The sequence below is a fragment of the Myzus persicae genome, unplaced genomic scaffold, assembly GCF_001856785.1.
Source record: "Myzus persicae strain clone G006 unplaced genomic scaffold, MPER_G0061.0, whole genome shotgun sequence".
Taxonomy (NCBI): domain Eukaryota; kingdom Metazoa; phylum Arthropoda; class Insecta; order Hemiptera; family Aphididae; genus Myzus; species Myzus persicae.
In genome coordinates, this window is record NW_019102171.1 from 215,060 (window position 1) to 238,368 (window position 23,309).

A 23,309-nucleotide genomic window follows, 5' to 3' on the forward strand; every position below is an offset into this window, starting at 1 on the left:
AAATTCTTTATATGAATTTTTTTGTTTTCCAATATTTTTGTTTAAAACGCATGAAAACAAATATATTTGTTAATTATTATAGACGATCGTTTTTATGATTTTATCACCATTAATTTGATGAAAACCATTTTAAAATCAATCAATCCTATATTTTAATTGTGAACAAAAGTTTACAACTTAAACACTAACTCAAAATGGAGGTATTCTAACTCTCAAAGCTAAAAATAATATTTATTTTTATAACGTATAAGTTATGAGCTATTCTTGACATAAAATACTCTTCAAATTATTTATTAGCATAGTAATTCTAGATTTTAGTTGAAAATGTTGAATTTATCCTTTTTCCATTTCATCAACTTACTTTTTTTTAAATATTTAAATAATCGTGATTTGTGATAAATCAGATTAAAGTTCGCTGTAAAACCGAGTATCTAATTACAGATTCAAGCGAGACAGGTAAGGTTGTAAGGTAGTAAGTTTTTTTAACTTCAAAACCGAATTTATGATTTACTTAATACTGTTTTTATATACAGCCAAACTTGGTTAACTCGAACTTCTATAACTCGAAATCGTCGATACTTCATACTTAACGTACCACAATCTTGAATGTGCCTCCAAAGTCCAGGCAGAATATGATAGCGTAAACGACAATCGACGATTTTGAAATCAATAAATCCCTTTTTAATGCATTCATAGTGCTAATTTCAAAGTATAACTTGTCAGTTTTTAGATTTGTATTTTATTGCATTTGTCTTAGCAAACCACTTTAAAGCATAGACAACTGAAGATCAATGGAATACGAAAGTTACCATGCCCTTAGCTCTGATTTTGAGAATATCCGGAAAATGAATAAGTGAAATTGAGGTTAAATTAAGTAATATGGAAAATCGATTGGAATGTAATGTATTAGAGCATTACAGGGTTTTTCTTTAATTTTTGTCTCGTCCCCATATAGTTTATCGTAAATTTTACTTTTAAAACGATTTCACCCTCACTTATGATTATAATATTTTTTTATTTAAAATTGATAATATCTTTGACTCCTTCACTTTTTATAAAATATAGAAGCATAATATAATATTTTGCTTTAAATATTATACATTGATACACAATTTTATTTTTGTAGACATACTTTTAAGTTATAAGTTTCGCGACAAAAGAGTCGGCCACGTATGTCAATTACCCAAAGTACCGCAGTCCGCAACATATGACAAATTTAAAAGGTGACCAATAAAACGATACGGCCAATCGTATACGACAAATTTGAACCACGGTCCATGGTCAAATAACCTTTTAAGTTTCGCCCTAAGACCATAACAAAGACGTATTCTAAATATTATAATACTATTGTAGCTCACGGTTAAAATTACTTAAAAGCTAATAGTGTGCTGCTCTCTAGATGGAAAATTCTGCGAAATGTAAAATCTTTTCATTGTGAGTAGATATCGCCACAAGTGTAAAAAAATCAATATGTTTGTTTTTCACTAAATATTTTGTCCCAGCAGATAGCACTCTGTACAATAGTATTTTTTTCTTAAACGCTAGATGGCAGCATATAATATATCATAAACACATTTTGTTGTTCACCTAACCTACCTGTTTGTTAACTGGAGGCAGTATCAGTTTTCTTCGCTTCATACATGGAGCATCTGGAGGCTTAGCAGCGGGTCGTTTAGATGGTGGCAAAATGGATGGCAGTTCTAGGATATGTCTAATGGTGTGCTTGGACTTTGGTTTTATCATGATTGTGTTGAACTCAAAACACTCTTTTGCAGTCTGAAAATAGGTATATTAAAATACATAGATAAGTAAAAATCATTACAATAATAACGACTAATAAGTAGATAGGTATCTAATTTTCAAGAAACTTAAAAATTAACTGCAGTGTTATAGTGTAATAAATAATAATAAATAATTGTTTATTGTAATATTGTGAAATAGAAAGGCACTTTCGTACAATCGTAAGAAAATATATGTTATAGCTAGTATTATAGGATAAATATGTACGTTTTTAAGTGAGATAAGTAGTTATTTTTTAGAAAATAGGTTTTTTTAAAACAGTTAACAAAATATTTCGCCGATATTTTTAGTAACCTAAATTAATTTTTAAACACACTACTACAACGTTAACGAAATTTGAATACAAATTAGAATTCAATTGAATTACCTGCATTGAAAATAGTAAAATTAAATTTTTTTTCTATTCCCTTTTTGTCAACATTTTAATTACTTTAAGTAAAATATATCGTTTATACCAACCAATAATCCTTAAGAGGATCTCAGTCTTACAAACACATAACATAGCACATTGTACGTTCTAAATAATTAATTTAACTTCGTCATATTTAACCTTAGAGTGAATTAACCTATAATCAAATTTAGTAGTAAGAATATTATCTAGACGATGACATAGGTTTTTTTTTCATTTCAATTTTAAAGCGAATTATGAGCATTTTAAGATGTACAAACAATTTTATTTTTTTAAATACTCATAACTCGCTTTAAAATTGAAATATGAAAAAAACATATGTCATCGTCTAGATAATATTCTTACTACTAAATTTGATTATATGTTAATTCTAAAATTAAACATACCGAAGATAAATTAATTATTCAGAACGTATAAAGTGCTATGTTATGTTTTTGTAAGACTAAGACAAAGCATGCGGGTATGGCGACCTCTTAAAGCATTTTATATTTAAAATTTTAAACTTATTAAATAGTTTTTAAATTTAATTTTGTAAGATAATTTTTTTTGAATATGATAATTTATGTGATTTTAACGATCATACTACATAATAATAATATTAATATTGCCGTTTTTTATTTTTGTAAAAAAACTATTTTACTATACAGTTTATATTTAAATAAATAGAAATTATTGAAATTTAATATAGTTTATATTGGTAATTTCAATTTTCATGAAATGGACAATACCTATATCGTGTACTTTGTGTAATTATTATTTTATTATATAATGGTTCATAAACTATCATTATACATTTATACGTATATTATATTTAATTTTTCACGATTGATTAATATATAGGTAATTTTCTATATTGTTCTATACACAAAAATATAGCAATTATTGTCAATAAATTGTATCATATTACATTATATTTTTATTTTATTTTTCATAAACTATACGTATATTATATTTTATAAACAACAGTGTTACCTATGTCCTATATTAAGTGTTATAAAATATTCATGAAATTAACTATAATTATAACCTAACCTACAGATCCCCCAAACATAATTTGCGTGATCACGGAACAAAAAAAAAAAGGATTATATAAACTTGGAACAAAATATGGTTTACTCAAAGGATGGTTCAGTAGTGAATGTTTGAAAAAATCAACAACTCAATTTCTCACTACTGATCAAGTTGATAAAAATGTTGAATTTTAGGTGAGAGAAATGATTAAAAAAATTTCAGGAGGGCAAGGATTTTTGTCTTGTTCGTGTAAGGCAAAAAATCCTTGCCAATCAAGTAGGTGTACTTGTTTTAAAAATAATATGCACTGGAACAGTCGATGTCATAATCAATCGTCATGTAAAAATAAATAATAAGGAAAAAATGAATGTAAAGTTTAAGCCGTTTAAGGTATGTTTAAGTTAATCAATTAGTTATTTTGTAAGGTAATAAAACAATAGAGAAATATAGGTAGTTAAATATTATAATTATAGTTAATTTCATGAATATTTTATAACACTTAATATAGGACATAGATAACACTGTTGTTTATAAAATATAATATAAGTATGGTTTATGAAAAATAAAATAAAAATATAATGTAATATGATATAATTTATTAACTATAATTGCTATATTTTTGTGTATAGAACAATATAAAACATTACCTATATATTAATCAATCTTGAAAAATTAAATATAATATACGTATAAATTTATAATGATAGTTTATGAACCATTTTATAATAAAATAATAATTACACAAAGTACACGATATAGGTATTGTCCATTTCATGAAATGGATGTCCATATAATGTATTTTCGTCAAAATTCACTATCTGGACGAATTTCACTATCTGGATATCCAGTTCATGAAATGAATAGTTTCACTATGTGGATGCGACATATACACATTAATTACTAACCATTTATATACAAAGTAAAAACTAATAATACTAACTATTTTCACTGTTACTAAATAATCAACAACCATTAAAATAGTCAAGTTCAAATATTCAAGTGTACCTGACTAACGTATATTCGGTTTATAATGCCAATGTAAATTATTTTGAATACATGCAATTAGCATTATATTTTATTATAGATACAATTCATGTAAACATTGAAGGGTTGGTAGGTATTATATTATTGTGTTCGAATAGGTGAAAAACATTTGTATAACCGACAAAAAGTCTTCTATGAATACATTATGATTAAAGATGAAATGCAATTTTATTAGTTTTACTAATATCATCTCATCTATACCTATCTGAGTATAAAATATTAATCATAACGAATTTAATTTGAAATACTAATAATCGAATTATCATGACAGTTATCTATATACCTAGCGACGAAGCAAAAATCGAATATTGCACCCGACCATACCTTGCGGTACTCTGCACAACGACCAGTGCACAAATCGTTATCGTTCTGACATCAATCCCCAAGAGTAGTATACTGTAGTTCTGTATGCGTCCGGCCAACATTACATCCTTGTTTTCAACGGTTGCGGTTAATCGCACAGATGAAAAAAAATCCGAGGAAAATGCCTATTTTATCAAAATGTCCCCCTTACTTCCATAAAGAATTAAACGAATTTACATAAAGCAGTATGGAGTGCGAGATACATCATGTCATGCTCCGAGTCTGCATAATACCATATAAGTAAACAATATTATGAGATAACCATCATGATAATTTTTTGTTGACTTAAACCGCATAGGTTATGTATACATATATAATACACATATAGATTTAGTCATAACTAGTCATTTTATATTGGATATAACAGAAAGACCTGACAAATAAAATATATTTTGTTCTCATCAATTTTTTTAATATCATTTGCAGACGCTTGCACAATATGTATAGTATAACAGTTTTGTTTTTATATTTTAATACTGAAAATAAACATTTTAAGTCAGATTTTAATTTTTGTTGAAAAATTTAAAAGAGCCAAATTGTTAGTATGGTTTCATGTAACCTTTTGATTGTAAAAACATTTAACTAAGTCAAGTGGTTTATTTAAAATGTCAAAACTTTTTGAAGTAAGACTCATTAATTTGAAAAGTAATAACTTTTTAAACAAATATTTAGATTTTAAAAATCACCTATTTCAAAATGTTCATAAAATAAAATAAAAATAGAAAATGTTATCCTGCACATGAAGGTAATCACGTCATTTAACATCTGTAAAACACATGATATATGTTTAGGTACATGTATATTTATTAGAATAAAAGGTATTTCATTTGTCAGGACTTTATATACACCCTGTATACCTTCTACAACAGGTGGCTGCAGGTACCCAATGTTTCGGTAGACTTTGTATGACTTTCTTGTTACTTTTATATTACTCCCATTAACTTGGAATTACAATCAAACAATGCAAGTTTTTTTTACATTTAAATAATCTAAATTATATTTACGACACATTAAGCTAATCTTGTGTTATACTGAAACAAATTCGTAAACATAACTGAATTTGAATAAATTATAATAGCTTATAGTAGTATAATACAGCACAATAAATATACATATTTATAGTGAAAACCGAACAACTTAAATGTTATAGAAGTTAATTGACAATATTTTAATTTATCAATATAAACTCTATAATTGGTCGATTATACGTATTGTTTGGTAGTAATTAATCCACTTTAAAATTTAAATATATATGAAACTGTGCTTGTAAACAATACTAATAAAAAAAGCTTTCATAAAGTTTAATAATTTTATATTGATCTTTATAACAAAAGGTAACGATGACGTTCAATTAGGTAGCGTGATGGGTACATGGAAAATGTGAATAATATATAGTATTATTATATAGGTATGTTCTATATACGGTGCGTTGTTTAAGACAAATTAAGAAATATTTTCTTTTAAGAATTAAAGAATATTATAGCGAAATAATTTACAGTTAGGATTTTAATTGCTATTAATTTTGTTTAAAAATGATTGCTATTTATTTATTGACTCGTAGGTTATTAAGGTTATTAAGGGATTAATTGGGTTAGCTAAAGGTCATAAAGTATAGGTTTTGGCTAGTATAGTCTTCTATTTTAGATGTATTATTTACCAATACCTATATTTTTGTTTAATAACATATCTACCAGCTTTAAAATTACGAAAAGGGTACAGCTATTAATTAATGATTATACTGTGTTTGTTTTGTTTTAGTAGTTGATTCGTAATATTGTCTATACATTATGGAGCTCATAAGCAAATATTCATCGGTTGCTAAAAGTTGTGTGTAAGAAAAGTAAGTAAATATTTCTCATATTTACATAATATGCATCAGGTAAATAGATAAAGTAGATACCTACGAAAATTAGCTTATAATATAGGTACACGAAAAGTTTTTAATTAATTTTCTTATTGAAAATATATAACAATTATTTATAATAAAAAATATATATATGTATGTATATTGATTGTTTTAGACTTGATATTATTATTATTGCAGTTTTTTGTAGAAAATTTTTTTTCGTTCATATAAAATCATTTTGTAAGTTAAATTGAATTAGGTATATCTGTTATTATTGGTTAAACATGTGACTAAAAATAGTCGAACCAAGAATTAAAAGAATATATAGTAGGCAGTAACTGCCTACTTCATTGTTCATGATTGTTCAGAGGACTTTAAAATCATCAAATATAGCTAGGTATTTGATAAGAATGTAATAACAATAAAATATTCACAACATGAGATTAAAATTTTGGATTTTATTCTCCTTTTAGTAGAGCAAATTTAAAGCTCAGGGAAAATGTTTCAAAACTTCATATGTATGATTAATTTGTTTTTAGTGTAAGTAAAAATCTTCATATTTCATCATTATTTATTGTATTTATGTATTGAAGTCTTAGTTATTTATTTTTACTGCAGTATCGTACATAAATGACAATGAATAACCGAATTATCCGATTGTATTAACCTATTCCTATTCATATTATAAATGTTGATTATCATACTTAATTTAAGGCAAGTCGCAAGTGTAAAATGTTTTTGTTATATACATTAATTGTATTTATAATAAAAAATATTGATCTATAATAATAATAATGTATTTTATTTACATAGGATTTGTATGAATAAGATCCAAAACAAGAATCTAAAGAACTTAGATTTTTAATAAATAGTGAGTACTTAATATACCTAATAACTGATAAGTATAATATTTGATTTTATAAAATGATTAAAAAAGCTAACAATATATTTCTCTCATTAAATTTAATTCTGGTATTGGTATGTTTAGTTGACTTCATCAACCGTACATTATGAATTTGGAGAATTTGTTCAACGGTGGACCAGTGGCTCTTAACTTATCGATGTACAAGCAACTAGGATATTATCAACTGTTAGACCCGAAGGGACCGCATATATACGGATACCATCTTTACAGAACAATTCTGAAAATATTCCTCTTGATTGTTCAATTTATTGCTATTTTTGGGGTGATGGGTTTCTTTATTAAGATAGAAGATACCGATACCGACCCTGGTAAATCGAATTCCTTCGAATTAATTATTATCCTAACAAATTGTTCACTATCGTCGTTGAAAATGTATACACTAGTTTCAAATTCTAAAATAATTTGGGATCTTTTCGACCTCACGCGTATAGACTTTTTGAGATGTTCTCGGCATAGTAAATTGATCAAGGCAAACTTCATGAAACGTTGTAAAAAATCAACTACGATCACAAAGTGGATCGCTCGCTCTTTTCTCGTAGGACTAATTTTATGGGTGATGGGACCATTCATCGCTAATGAAGAGTACACTGAACCCAACGTTGTTCGTCGACATCAAAATATTATCAACATAAAGTTTCCAGTAACCGTGAAGACCTATAACAATTACTACTTTGTGTTTTATTTTATGGAAGTGGCTGTAGGTTTTTGTATCGTTTATGGCTCGGTTTTAATAGATGCTTTTCTTATGTCATTTTGTTGGATTATTTCGGCACAATATCAATCGGTCACCAAAGCATTTGCAACATTTGGATACAATAAACAGGGATCTCCAAAAGGTGAGGCAATTAAAATTGCTTTAAGGCATAACAAAAATATGGTTGTGATTTTTTTTATTTTAGAAATTTATAAAGATTTCAAATCAATTATAATCGACCACCAAAATGTTTATTTGTAAGTATCCTTTTCGGTATGGAGATATTTTGATTTGTTTTGAACTTTGATGTAAAATATTGTGCTAATCAAAATTGTACTTAGCCTCTTATCTAAACACACATATATAATATATATAGCAGATATAGTGCATTATTTATAATAAATAATAAACGTACCAATAGGTCCAAAAGGTACCATTAGGTACTTACTTTAAAATTAAAATTTCTATGAACAATTGTTTAAGTGTAACTACAGTTAAGACTTGTTTGTGTTGGTAAATACTATGGTATTGTTACTTTTTAGAAAAATGAAATCATTCTATGCTGTCGTGCGACCCATTACTCTCATTCATGTTTTTGCTTATTCGTGCTCATTAATTATGTACGCATATGTCATCGTAACGGTAATATAAAAAAATATAGATAGATGTATTGAATGAAAAGTTTTTTACATGGAATATATGTAATTTGTTAAAATTAGATAATATTTTCTGAGTATTTTGTTTGAAATTATGTATATACTATAGATCTTCCATTCAAAAGAATCTTTCATTATTGCTGAAATAATGAAAATAGTAATGACGGTATCAAATGTCACGATTGAAGTGTTTATCTTTTGTTATTTATTCGAACTTATCGACAACAAAGTAAGCTAGTGTTTAAATAAAACGACGTTGTAAATGGTCTGTTATTATTACGGTATTTGTTTCTGGTAGAAAGAAGATGTGAACTTTGGATTATACAGCTGTAATTGGACTGGGATGGACATAAAGTTTAAACAACTCTTGTTAATGTCAATGAAAATGAACAATGCTAATCGATTGAAGTTAAAAGCAACGCCAGACGTAACTATCAATCGGCCATTTTTCGCAAATGTATGAATAAACTGTAATAAACAGTATTATATTTTAGTTATTCTATAATAATACATATATAGTTAATAATGTCATAATATTTATTTTTTATTAGTATTTATTCATTGGAATTTACGTGATGGCTTATAGAATCATAAAATATGTTTTAGGTGATCCACACTTGTTTTAAAATAGTTTCAGTTTTAATCCAAACTCAATCCATCGACTAGTTATACTGAATACAATAGGATAACATAGATACGGATTTACAACATCAGAATTCATAATATAAAAAATATTCAATGGAATTTAAAACAAAATACATAACTACCTAGATACACGTTAAGTTGAGCTGACTTCAATGTCTAGAAAATAATTTTAGAATCTACAGACATATTAATATATTATGTAATAGAACTATAGTGTAGTATATAGGTAGCTATACTAAAATTATTAAACTATACATAGTAAATATTACTGTAACTATATTTAAAATGTGCCATGTATAACACACCCAAATTTTAAAGAGAAAATAAAATGTTAGTAAAAATTGCACATATTATTATAATACTATTTTCGCAATTTTTTTCAACCATAAAATGTTTTTAGGTATTGTATCCTAATGATTAATCACAGGTTTGTTTATAAAAATGAAAATGAATATCAAATGTCAATATTTATAACTATTTATAATAGTTAAATTCACAAATGCACTATAGTTATATTATTTTACCTAATTATTATTAATAATGTTATACATCGACACATGTATACAGTATACTTTATACCAAATGTGAGGGTGTAATTTATTTTGAAAACTAGGTAGGTACTCTATATTTTACAAGATTTATACAAGAATGAAACTTTTAATTTATGTTAAAATATATATTTAATAAGTACGAACAATTTATTTATTGTGTGACATCTGCTTTCAATGGTAAAGATCTACCTACTTATCGTGGTTCAATCAATTATATTTTTTTGAATTATGTTAATATAAATATTTCTAGAATATTGTAAATTGTAGATCAAAGAAAATACATAACTTTGGTCAGCAAAATGTTTTTATAAAATGTTATATTTTTTCTTCCATTATTTAACGATGTCTTCCTTACTTCAATAAAAGTTTCAAAAGCCGAAAGTGAATTTGCGAAGATCGTATAGCGTATCTAATAATGTTAATAAACATTATTTTACCAAATTATTTAATAGATCAAATTTTCAAATGTTTTTTCTTTTAATTTACTAAGTAATACATCAATATTATTTAATCTAATTATAAATAATCAACAATAGTTAAAATATTAAATTGGATATGGTTAAGTATTATAGGCGGGTATACTATCTAAGACTGCGGCATGATTGAATATGAATTTGATGTATGTTGAACATTTATTAGGTAGTTTTATATAATTCTATAAAAAAACGTCATCGTCATGTAAGCTGACAGTATAGGCATACGATTTAGAATAGTACTTATCGCAAAACCTTTTTGATTATTAAACGATTGAGCTCTCAGTCCATGCAACGTTGTAAATGTTTGGGTTTGATATATTATGAATTTGTCTACCTAACCTAATAATGCGTTGGGTATTGGTCATCCATAAAATAACAACTGTTTACAATTAACAAAATTTAGAATATTAGAGTTTTTATATAAACTTTTTAATTTGAATATATATTACAGATACGCCACTTATATATTATGGCAACATTGCACAGAATTGTATGCTCAACATTACTGTTTTTTTTAGTCTACGGTTATTTACTCATTGTTTCATTTCGAGTGCGCTCAATCGGACAACCAAAAAGGTGAATAGCGCTCAATCGTATGGTAACTAAATGGATACCCAATCAGAACCATAAATTATATTTATATTTATACAAAAACACACTACAACCCTGAGCCGAGTTTACCAGCATGTGCCGACTATAGTAGGTACCAAGGAATTTCTTTTTGACTTCTGATTATGGGTGCCGATAATAACGCCCTACGTTCACAATGTATATGGTTTAAATGCAAAGCTCTTCGAAGGAAGTTTTTCCAGAGTAAGGAATTTTCATATGAAAAACAGGTACCTAATAACAACGGTTCATACTGAATCCTTCAAACCAACTAATTTACTTTGATTTTTGAATAATATTGTCAGGTATTTAAAATTACATTGTACAAAGTACCTACTTATAAAAAACAAATTTAACTTTAATTTTTTCTTACCATTTTATTTTCATTGAAGAATTCTATCTTGTTCTTGAGTTAAATAAGGAAAACTGAATTGCATGTACGATCTGAACATCATTTGCTGCAAATAAAAAATAACAAATTAACACTACAATTTAAAAATAAAACGTTAATAAATTGATAAAAATACATCAGGAAATCTAGAGAGTAAGGATTATAGTTGAGATAACAGTTATTTTAAACGTAGAAGTTAGAAATTGTGAACAAACGAGTAAAATAACACTTATGAATATAAAATATCTAATTATTTTGCCGATTTCCACCCAATTAAAAACATATTCAATCTACACAAATAATACCATAGGACACATTATAAGACCCCAAAATACAGAATATTTTTCAAAAAAAATATCAAACACTGAAAATAGCAAAAATATATCAGCCTATATTATGCTTTTGACCTTTAAAATCGTCTTCGAACAACCCATTTTATACCCAAATACCGAACTCCCATGGTAAAAATCTATAATAATATTTTATTTTTACTTGGACACTATAAAATCGTTAAATTTAAAATACAATTACATTTAAATTATTCTTAAACAAAATATTAAGTATTAAAACGTTTAAAACAATTATTTAATTCTTGTCATTATTTCTGATATGATAATATAAGATGAACCTAATAATATATTTTTTTGTGGGGGTGTTTATTGACTAAACAGTCTAAAATTTAAACTCTTATTATTCTATTCTAATATACCTATTATACCCTATTATACTTAATATAAATGCATTAAATATTTAAATACAACTACCTACCTATCTGAATAAAAAGCAAAGATAAGATGAACTGTAATTTAAAATATCTGGGAACTTCACTCTGCTTTGTAATAGGTTTCGACTTTCGCTAGAGCACCTCGTCTTTGAGTAGGCCATTTCAGTATAATGGATGTGTTAAAGTTTAATTCAATGGTTATAATCATTGTAAACGAAAAAACAATTTTGTACGAAGGGTACTAATGAATCAGCGTCCATTTTTAAGATCGGATAGCAGATTATTTTACATTATATTTACAATTGCATTAATTACTAGTTAGTGCCTATTATAGTTGTTCATATAATTACTAGTTACTCAATTCAGTAAATTGAAGACATTTTTTTCAAAAGACATTGCAGTGATTTTATACTATGCGGCCCTCTAGTATTCTATAGTATGTCGTACAGTCATGTCACTATGGTGACATTCGAATTCGTAATCGGGTACTTCATTTTTTGTTGTGGTTGATTGTTAAAAAATAGTGGATATATATTTGCAACTAATAAATAATCGTAGGTATTTATTTTTTTCGTATCGGCAATCCGTTTTTACAACCCCCCCCCCCCCCCCCATAAGTAACCAAAATCCAAAATATCGCTTTTATCCAAATCGTGACGTCAATCCCACGTAAAAAAAACACCATTGTGAAACCATAATCATGGCCACCACAATCTAAATAACTATACATTTTATACCATTATAAGACATAATATTATATAAATTGTTCATACATTTTATAAAATTTGAAATATTTTCAAATCACACAGTTTTTAATTCATACAGCTTTTTATACTTTAATATCAATACGAAAAATAAACATAGTATTAACTAACTAAATTCATTAAATATTTTTAATACAAATCAAAAATGAGTACGTAGTATTATTGGGTTCATCAGCTTTGACAAAATAACTGCCATTTGGCATTTAAACATCTAGAAGACGGCGATCAATTTCAGAGCTTTTCCAGGATGGAGAAAAAAATTTGATTTGATGGTTGATTTAATTGGACCTATCGTTCAAAAAAAAAATAATACCAATTATAAACATTAATTGTGTCTTTGAGAACGCATACTTATATACCCTCAGGTATATATAATTAGGTAATATAGTGAATATGAATATTTATTTAATTTAATTTAAATTTAAATCTATAACGTACGCGTGTTTTCAGTTAGTTACTATATTACACGAAAGACGCCTACGACCTATATGATTATAATATGTCCATAAGCATTTCAAAATGTTAAACATGAACAAAATTAAATTAAACCTTGAAGATTAAGGAAGATATGTGTGTAATTATTTCTGTTTGAAAATTACTTTGTTTGAGATGTGTTAATAAGTTAAAATACTCTAAGCCGAGTAAAACAAATATGAATGTTTTCAAATTTTAACTATTTTTTTACGATTTATACTATCATGATGAAAACATTAGGTAGTTAATCTATACACAAACTTTACGTGTACAAATGAATATTTTATTTTTCTAATTCTACTTAAACGAAGGCACCTTTCTGCTATTTTTATTGATATTTATTTAATCTACAAATAATAATAAATATAAACTCATATAACAATGGGTATTTTAATGTGGTAGTGTTATAGCATAGGTATAAATTAATTAATAATCTCGTAGGGTTAATACGATAGTCATAATGTTGTTTTTTTTTGTTCTCCAATGACGCTTGTGTAAATTAAACGGAGCTTAGTGAAATACAAAAAATTCACTTGCATTTAGCACAACATATACCGTAGCTAATAAATAAATGAAAAAATACTCCCACCTAGTAAAAAAAAAGAAAGACCACCCGAAACAGTTTCTTTACTTTGGGATAAAACTTGTGTGTATACGGTGGATATATATAAATAATAAAAAAAAAGGTCGAAAGGAGTTCATCATCGAGAGCTGCTTTGGAGAGATGAATTGCTGTTGGCTTGCGATGGTCTAGGTGGGTGGCTGTGGGATGGATGGGTGGATGGTGGTGGGTAGGCTGACATTCACTTAAGACAGGGCGATGCTGTGATCATCGGAGAGAAACATTTGTGTGGTTGGGGCTTGAGGGGGTGGGGGGTGCATGCGGGATACAACAGTATATAGTATATAGTGTGGACAAAGATTTATTCGAAATTTATGCGACACAACAAGCCGCCAGGGAGTCTGATGGCTCTTCGTATCTTTTAAATCGTACGGTCTTGTGAAAATTGCTGGGCCTCTCGCTGTGCACTTATACATGCATTCTCTGCAGTATTATATATGTGGTCTGAATGAATGATTTGTTCACCTTATTGTTATTACTTATTAGTATTGTTAGTATTTCAGTTGTTGTTATTTTCATAACAGTTATTATAATTTCCAGCGTGATTTCATTTTCAGAATCAATTTAGACGAAATTCAAGAAATCGAGAGTAATATCAAAATAAACATTTTTTCAATAATATACACAATCAATTTTTAAATAGAAAAATTTTAAATTTAAATTAAATTTTAAAACGTGTAGGCGTACGAAACTCACGGATGACGATCCTGCTCGTATGATTCATAGGAAGAAATTAAAATTAAAATAGTGAAAATGTAAACCCAATATTTGAAATAGATAAAAAGAAAATGTTGTTTAATATCTAATTATAAATCTAAAAACAGTTAAATCTCCGTTTTGCAATATTATAAAAATCATAAAATCATTTTATTATATTTAAATTAGATAAAACTAATATTGATAAGCAAAATTTAAATTAAAATCAAAAAATTTCATTTCAATTTCAAGCCACACTATATTTTATTATTGTCCACTATATTGAACCACATGCGTCCTCAAAAAAAATAAAATATGCAATACTCTATTAATTATTTATGCCTATACAAATAAATTTTAGTATAAACAAAACAATCATTTATGTATCACTGGCTATTTGGTATTTTAATCGTTAATTTCGTTTTTTCAAAATTGTTGATAGATTAATTTAAATATAGCTGAGCAGTTACAAAACAAAAATATTTCAACGGACTCGGATGATGAGAAAATTGATTACTTTAAGCAATTTGTATAATATAAAAAGGAACGACGATAGAAACAACTAAATCGATGCGAGAACCCGAAGAAAGAACATAGTATACACTACACTCTATATAGGATCACACTCGAGGTTCATACAGGTTTTAACTGAGTTATAATATAAAATCGTACCTAACACATCAAAGAACTCGATGAAATACAATATTGTTGTATTATCAACCAGTTAAAAGTAATGAATATTTATAATATTGTATAACAAACGTATTTTAGCTTGAACAATTATTTGATCGAATAATTAGGATTGCTTTATAAAATGTAGGTTCTATCCTAAACACCTTTCTAATCAAATTTAAAATGACATAACTGCTGCGATTCCTTTTTTTATTATTAAATAGCTCAGTCATGAATAAGCCATAATATAATAATATATACCTAACATTACAATTTATTAAAAACATAAAACTGTATAAAGGTTATAGGTTTCAACGTGGCGTCAACCATTTTAAATTTATTTGAAGTACAGGGTGGCAAACTGCCACTTAAAATATAAACATCCATTATAAAAATTAAAGTTTAAAATATATATGCACTATACAATGTATAATATAACAAATAAAAATAAATATCTAGTTTGAGTATTCGGTTGTTTTAATTTAGTTTAAGTTATAATTATGTGGTGTTCATAAATCTTAATTATATATAGTACACCGATTATTAATTTAATTATAAACTTCAAAAACTACAAATATATTTGAGAATTGAGATAAATTATTAATATGTTTAATATTTACCAGTTAAAAAATGAAATATGACAGATTAAATATAAACCGTAGGATAATAGTGAATATTGACCAATTTTAAGATCTAACAGCACTTAAGACGCGTAATGTTAAAATATAATCCATGAATATCAATTTGAAGATTTTAAATTTTAAATTTTTATAAAACAAACGCGAAGATATAAATTTAAAATGTAAAACAATATTTAATGTTTAATTGAAAATATATGAAATTTTTGTTTTTATAAAATGTTATTATAATTAGAAATAAGAGGTTAAAAATTTAAATATACCTTAAAAATAAACATTTCGCTTAGTATTGTTTTTAATGTACGATGAATTATCATTGTTTTCAAAGTTTCAATTTAAAAAAACATTAAAATACTATACTGCAACGAGGGGAGGAATACGAGACGAACAACTTTTACCCTGGCTCTTCAAATATCTTAAATTTGTAATTCCTTTTTTTGTTTAAAAATTAACATAAAATAGAAAACTTACCAAAATAAAATATAATTTATAATAAATATTTCTAAAAAAAAAAGAAAATTATTATCATAATATTTATTAATTTAGATTATCACTTAAAATAATTAATAACAAATAACAAAATACTAAAATTCTTTTAAAAAATAATGAAGTACCTATAAACTAATATTTGTTTTATGAACAGATATGTCAAAACTTTATCAGTTACTTCTACAGAGTTTTTTAATGGATATAAATAATAATTTCAATTATAAAGAGAATATTTTTATAAACTAACATATAACGTCTGATAGTAAAGTCCTAATTTATGTAAATAATAAGATATATACTAAATCGAGAATTTCAATCCAAATAAAAAATGTTAATTGACAGAGAAGTTAATTCAAGTACATAAGTTTACTACATATAATTGTAATAACAGACATTTAGGTATTAAATTTGTTTGTGTAAAATTGTAATATCCCCTATTTCAAATTAAATTACCTCATATTGATATTATATTGTCAATTAAAAATATTTATCAATTTCGTACCTATAAGATATTTCAACTTATTAAGAGCAATATAGTATTTATTTTTATCGATTTAGGTAAGACATTGATGCATTATATAAATTTAAAATTGTGTCAACTTCAATAAATAAGTTTTCCAATTCGACTTATTTCTTACACAAGATTTGAAATTTAACAATGAACTTCTATAATTACTAACAACTTCCTACTTAATTGAGCCCGACAAATCATAAGGTTAACTGAATAAATTGAAATCTAAATCTTTCAAAACTTAAATCAAATATAAGGACTTATAGGTAATTAATGAAATATCTAAGCACCAAATAAGTTATGCAATTACTTTTTTTTTGCTCATTATTAATTGTTAATTATAAATTAATTATAAATTACCTTCCAATTAAGAATACATCAATAGCCACGAATATAAGTTACTGACTTATTCATACTCAAATAAATAAATTGTTCATTGTTTTTTTGAAAGCCTCTTTTTATTAATTACAATAGCTGAAAAGTCAGCATTATTATATTTATTAAACATAAGCTCTGGAGTCATGGTTTAGTTTAGTTTTATATATGGTAGTTTTTGACGAAAAAAAAGCGAAAAAAAAGTACGTTGAAAAAATTTAAATAAAACGCTCAGCAATTGCAAGCAAACACTCAGCTATTGTACATATCGCAAGCATATTATATTAATCCTTACGGACTCGCTAATCTACAACTATAAAGGTTAGAGTGTTAGACTCTCTACAAGATAAACTAACTTGTAAACTTATCACTTTACTGTTACCGATCCTATTTGGTACATCATGTGTAGTGTATAATTAATTATAATTTAAGTATATGTGGCGATGGCGAATAAACGATATGGGACCGGGTGGCAGTGTTGTGCTAAACAATTCGCACCCTTTTCCGATTTTTTGAAAAGAAAAAAAGGAAAAAAGGGACATTATGTATGATAACTAAATTTAGAAACCAAGGACTCTAAGTTTTGGGTTTGGAGCGGTATAGAATTTAATTTATGTTAAGTTAATGGCACAGAGTATTATGTTTCTAAACATTTTTATGATGAACATTAGATCTTGCTCAATTCAAAGATTATTGCGTCTATACTATTCTAAAATATCACGAGGCGACTAATCTTAAATGTTAAAATATTAATATTATGTTTTGAACATTGTATAACATGAAAAGAATTCAGTGACGTTCTTAAAAAATGAGAAAACTATCGGAATAACAAAATTAGAACTAGTTTCCGAAAAATCCGTAAATAAATTATTTAAGTTGTTTTTTAGACTAAGAATAAAGGTAAGCCGTAGGTATACGGGGTGATTCACCAAGCATGCCTACCCCTATTCTTCCTTTAATAATGAGTTTATTCAAATTCTGATTTTTGGATTTTTTAAAGATACTCAAAGACGATTTTTTCGGAATTTTTTTTACTTCTTAAAGAGTGTAATGTGGAGATACAAATTTCTGTTTTTAAATAAAAACCCCCCTTTTCCACTGTAAATTGTTTAGTAGATAATTTGTTGGAAAATTTTTATGTGCCCAGTTAAAAATTTGAATGAGTAGGTAGTGTTTAATGTTTAGTTATTAAAATGTTTGTACCAACTACTAAGGATAAAAGTCCTTAAAAATTGTATTACAAAAATATAAAATAGACACAAAATTGAAACTAGTATTGATTATACTTGAGCTATTATATAGACTAATATTTTAAAATCACCATAGCCCCTATATCGTTTGAACCTAATACCATAGACCTTTTATACTTGGACCACAAAGTTCAATAACTCAAAAACTACTCATATGAATTTTGAATTTGATACGTCAAATTTTTAAGAAAAATTATCTACTGAATAATTTACAGTCGAAAAGGAGGGTTCTCGTTTGAAAAACAGAAGTTTGTATTTCCACAAGACACTCCTTAAGCAGTAAAAAAATCTCAAGAATTTAAAAATATAGTTTTTAAGTAGTTATACATAAACAATTTAAAATTCAGATTTTAAATAACTGCATTATTAAAAAAAAAGGAAGTGAGCATGCTTGGTGAATCATATTTTATGTAAGGGAATCCGAACGCACCCATATTCAAGTGTATTTTGTCGATACAGAATCCAAAGTACCTTCACACAACGATTGTGTTTATTATTTTATACTTGAAACTTAGAAAAATTACATAATAATTAACAATTATTATTGAACTTATGTTTATTTTAATTGTTAACAGTGTTCTCTAATCATCTATGGGGTACAGTGAGAAAAGGGGGAGCTGTTAATAACATGTGTATGCAGTGAATTTGTAGTTAGTTAAGTGAACCACTCGGAACTTCGTTACGTAATGTTCACTCTTAAGTTTTTGTTCTTATTCATAAAGGCTGTAACTTGTTGGAGTAATTAAATGTAGTTTATACAATAATATAATATTAATTTTTACTTTACAATACAATTACTTAAATTGCTCCAATATTAATTATCGTAGTGCGGTCGATATTAAACGATATAACTATATATTTATTAAACTGATAAGCATATTTTGATGAATATCAAATGTATTTATATAGCTATAATATTCTCAAAAAAAATTTTTGTCTTATTGTTTACGTAAAAAGTGTGTTTTTAAAATAATGTGATTTTATAATCGACTATATGTGTGTCAATTATTTTACAAATTACGTATAAACGGCTACGTATATGTGGAAACGTTAATGAAAAATATGCAGTTGATAAAAAAATCCTAATGAAACACTATAGTAAGAAAACTATTTAATGAACTTTTACATCGTGTATATATTATTCGTATTCGGAACCCACGTTAAATAGGTATTTTGCGTAATCATTGTGTACAATACGCAGTACGTCATACAACTACTTTCTTATAAGCAATACACTCACTTAGATCTGAGCGTGTGTTACAAAACAGAGCCAGATAGAGCTCATGGGCTAAATAAAACGAAGTACAAAGAAGGTAATGTAATTATAGTGTACGGCGGAGACGGGTGCGGGAAGAAACAAGACGGAAAATCAAATGGCTGCAGTGGACGGCCAGAACTTGCAAGCCCACCTCGATGAGATGTATACATTATTTTGCTCAGCTGATTTTGTATTATTCCAACGCTGTGAGGAAAATGATATAACATAATTTAAAGTACCTATACAGTATATATTACCGATAAGGGAGAACATATATATGCATAAGGCACGGAGGCAAATAGCGATTATAGTGGGTAGATAGGTAGGTGGGTACAAAGAGAGTGAGAAAAGGAAAAATGAAGTGAAAAAGATATGTGCTCGTTTCCTCTCATGTTCCAATAACACGTAACAACTTTATGAACGCTGTATAATAATAATAATATGATGTTATATATTAATATAGCAACACTCAATTGAATACCAGTCGTGTAAAGTAGGAAGATACTTGAGTAAAAGTATTCAAATACTTTTAAATACTCAAAGTATACCTATGTATTTTATGCTTTTTAAAAAATAATTGGACAAATTATTTTAAATACTCGTGTTTAAGATAAAAATAATGTAAGTACTAATTTTTAAATACCTTTTCTTCTAAGTTTACTTATTTCTAGGTTCAATTCAATAAAAATAAAAATGGCAAATAATGGATATTGTGTACTGAGTCAGAAAATATGGTCAAGAGTAATGGAAAAATAGTTAGTAAAGTTGAGAGTATCAAATGTAATTGATGTATAAGCAATAATAATGATAATTTTGTACACAGTAATATTATGAAATATTCTCGGTTTTGTTAAATAAAATTGTTAGTTTATTTTCTGAACCACCTCGTAATGCCCACAATAATTATGTTTAGTAAAATGCACTCGCGAAAAGTCATATAAATTATGTAATTGTCTATGTAACTTTTACCCAACCAAAAACTCAAACACCTAAACAAATAAAACAAATAAGTAATTTATAATTACACACAATTGTATGGTTTAAAATGTTCTACAAAATCAATAAATAATGAAAAAAATGTATAAAGCAAAAAAAACTGTATGTAAAAAAATTTAACAGTATCTTAAAAACACTTTTTTAGGGTTTATATATTTCTAGTTTTTGTACAAAAATACTTTTAAATTCAGAGCACAGCTATTGATTTTACAATATTTGTTTTCGTTTCTTAGGTAACGAAATATAATAATTTTTTAATTTTTTTTGACTATTATATAACTCATAAATTACTCTTACAAAATCCTGTTTTTATGTATTGAAGTACTCCATAAAATACTCTGCTTCGGAATAAAGAATTCAGAGTTAATTTTTTCATTTAAAAAATGGTAACGATAAAAAATAATTGTAAAAATATTTTTTTTTCTTAGAAAAATGTTTTTCATGACCTTGTGGAAAAAAAAGTTTTTTCAAAACCGTTAATAGTTTTTGGAATAATAACTATCTCGCGTTAAATGGATCACCTGGTACAATATATAACAACAAACGGTATCGTAATATTATATGAAATCGACTTATTAGGATAAATCATACACCACCGCATTACCCGAAATTTCACGTACCTACCTAGTTACAAATTAACATAGGCACCTAAATATTCATACATTTTAAACTCCCGTTGCCACGTCACGTAGTTATGTATATTCAATATTGCACCTCGTAATCAGAACAATTATCTAAAGGATTTAATAACCCATTATAGTTTCTATTGGAACGGATTATATTGACTTTCATTGATGACAGCGTATTATTATCAAGTTAAACTGCACGCAATCGCAATGGATTACATTCAATAATCTTTTTTCAAATTGATATTCGTGTTTTTATTGAAATACAGTATTATTAAGACCTACGCGGTTTTAATTTTTAGGAAATTGCGTACTTGAATAAGTTAAACTATACATATATAATTCAATTAACCGCCGTCTAAAACTTTTATTTGCCTTTATTTTAGTCAACGCTTTTTAAACTCACGCAGCAAATGGATCGACTCATAAGGTTGAAAGGTTATTGTAAAAATTAAAAAATCACATCACCGTTAAATATGTGTAATAATTTATCACATAAAGCCCGATACTACAAAAATTATAAAATATAAATAATTATATTTTAAATGCCAGGGGTTTAATTTAAAAACAACTTCGTATATAAAATGTGACTTTACGATAATTTAATCTACGCCACAATAAAAAAGTAAATATATCTTTTAAAAGCAATTGCATGGGTGAGTTCGCCCAAAATCGTATTTCAATCAACCGGATTTCCGTTGACGGAAAATCGTAATGGATGCTTTCTTAAACCGATGTAATAGTCAAATTGTCGTTTATTAAGAAACACATTCAGGCATTCAGCAATATACTTCAATAGTTTAATACTTCGCTTCTCATCCCGTTCGGTAAATTTATTGCGAATAATTGTAATTGAATTATGTATTTATTGTTTGTCATTAGATTTAATTTTCAGTTAGAAATCTATCTCACACATTTATAGGCATATGCGACTTTTTAAGATATAAGATAATGTTTTCATAAACGTATTTATTTATTCAACTGTAAATAGCTAGGTATACTTATTATGTATGATTAATATTAGGATTAATATATATAATTTACTTCTGTACATATCCAGTAAATCCGATGATAAAAAAATAACTTTTGTATATATCAATAATAAAACTACTTAATTATAACTTAATAGCGCAGAAAGATTACCCCGGATATAACATTTAAAGGATTTTCCTACACTTGTATTGTTACATAAAACTATACTTTCAATTTTCATATAAATAAATTAAAAGCTTTCATAAAAAAAATATACACATAAAGTTTCAATGACAGGCATTAGGTATTTGCATTTAGAAATATAAATTAATACATATTTCATTATTAATTGAAAAAAAATCGAAACTTTATTGAAAAGGTTCGTTTAAAAATGCACACTTGGAATAAAAGGGTAAAGGGTTAAAATTAATGTAAATGGTGATTTTAGTAAATGTAATTTTTCAAAGTATTTATTAACAACAATACAATGTATGAATAATTTTATTGTATAAAAATATAATGGACTAAACGTGCGTTAACACGATTTTTTTCAATTTTATAATATAACAATATTTAATACCTATGTAATAATTATTAAATCTATAAACCTAATTTAAATTTGAATCGATTCAAACCTTTAGTGCCCTATTTTTATTTCAATGTTCCTCCTATTTCAGAACTTCATAGAAAATTAATCATGTTTTCGTATGAACTGTTTTCATTTTATATTAATTTCAAAATAAATTAAACTACCTATATCTCCACTTTTTTGTACAATATATTATTATTTTACATACTTGCAAAACGATAATTTAAATCATT

The 23,309-nt window shown here is 26.3% G+C and overlaps 2 protein-coding genes across 8 annotated transcripts in view; one reads left to right on the forward strand and one right to left on the reverse strand.

Moving 5' to 3' along the window:
• The window catches only part of LOC111031450, a 238,595-nt gene that overhangs the window by 195,667 nt on the left and 19,619 nt on the right, over positions 1-23,309 (reverse strand). For all 7 annotated transcript variants that reach the window (XM_022311378.1, XM_022311377.1, XM_022311380.1 and 4 more), the window contains 2 exons: positions 11,403-11,487; positions 1,597-1,776 (listed from right to left, as the gene is read on the reverse strand). In XM_022311378.1, the coding sequence (XP_022167070.1) occupies positions 1,597-1,776; positions 11,403-11,405 (183 nt within the window). In that variant the 5' untranslated portion in view covers positions 11,406-11,487. The remainder of the gene's footprint in view (positions 1-1,596; positions 1,777-11,402; positions 11,488-23,309) is intronic.
• Positions 7,454-9,689, forward strand: LOC111031451 (odorant receptor 10a-like). Its single transcript, XM_022311386.1, is given in 6 exon segments — positions 7,454-8,234; positions 8,298-8,349; positions 8,635-8,734; positions 8,858-8,977; positions 9,047-9,205; positions 9,355-9,689. Coding segments are annotated over 6 exon segments (1,272 nt in total). The 3' UTR covers positions 9,415-9,689.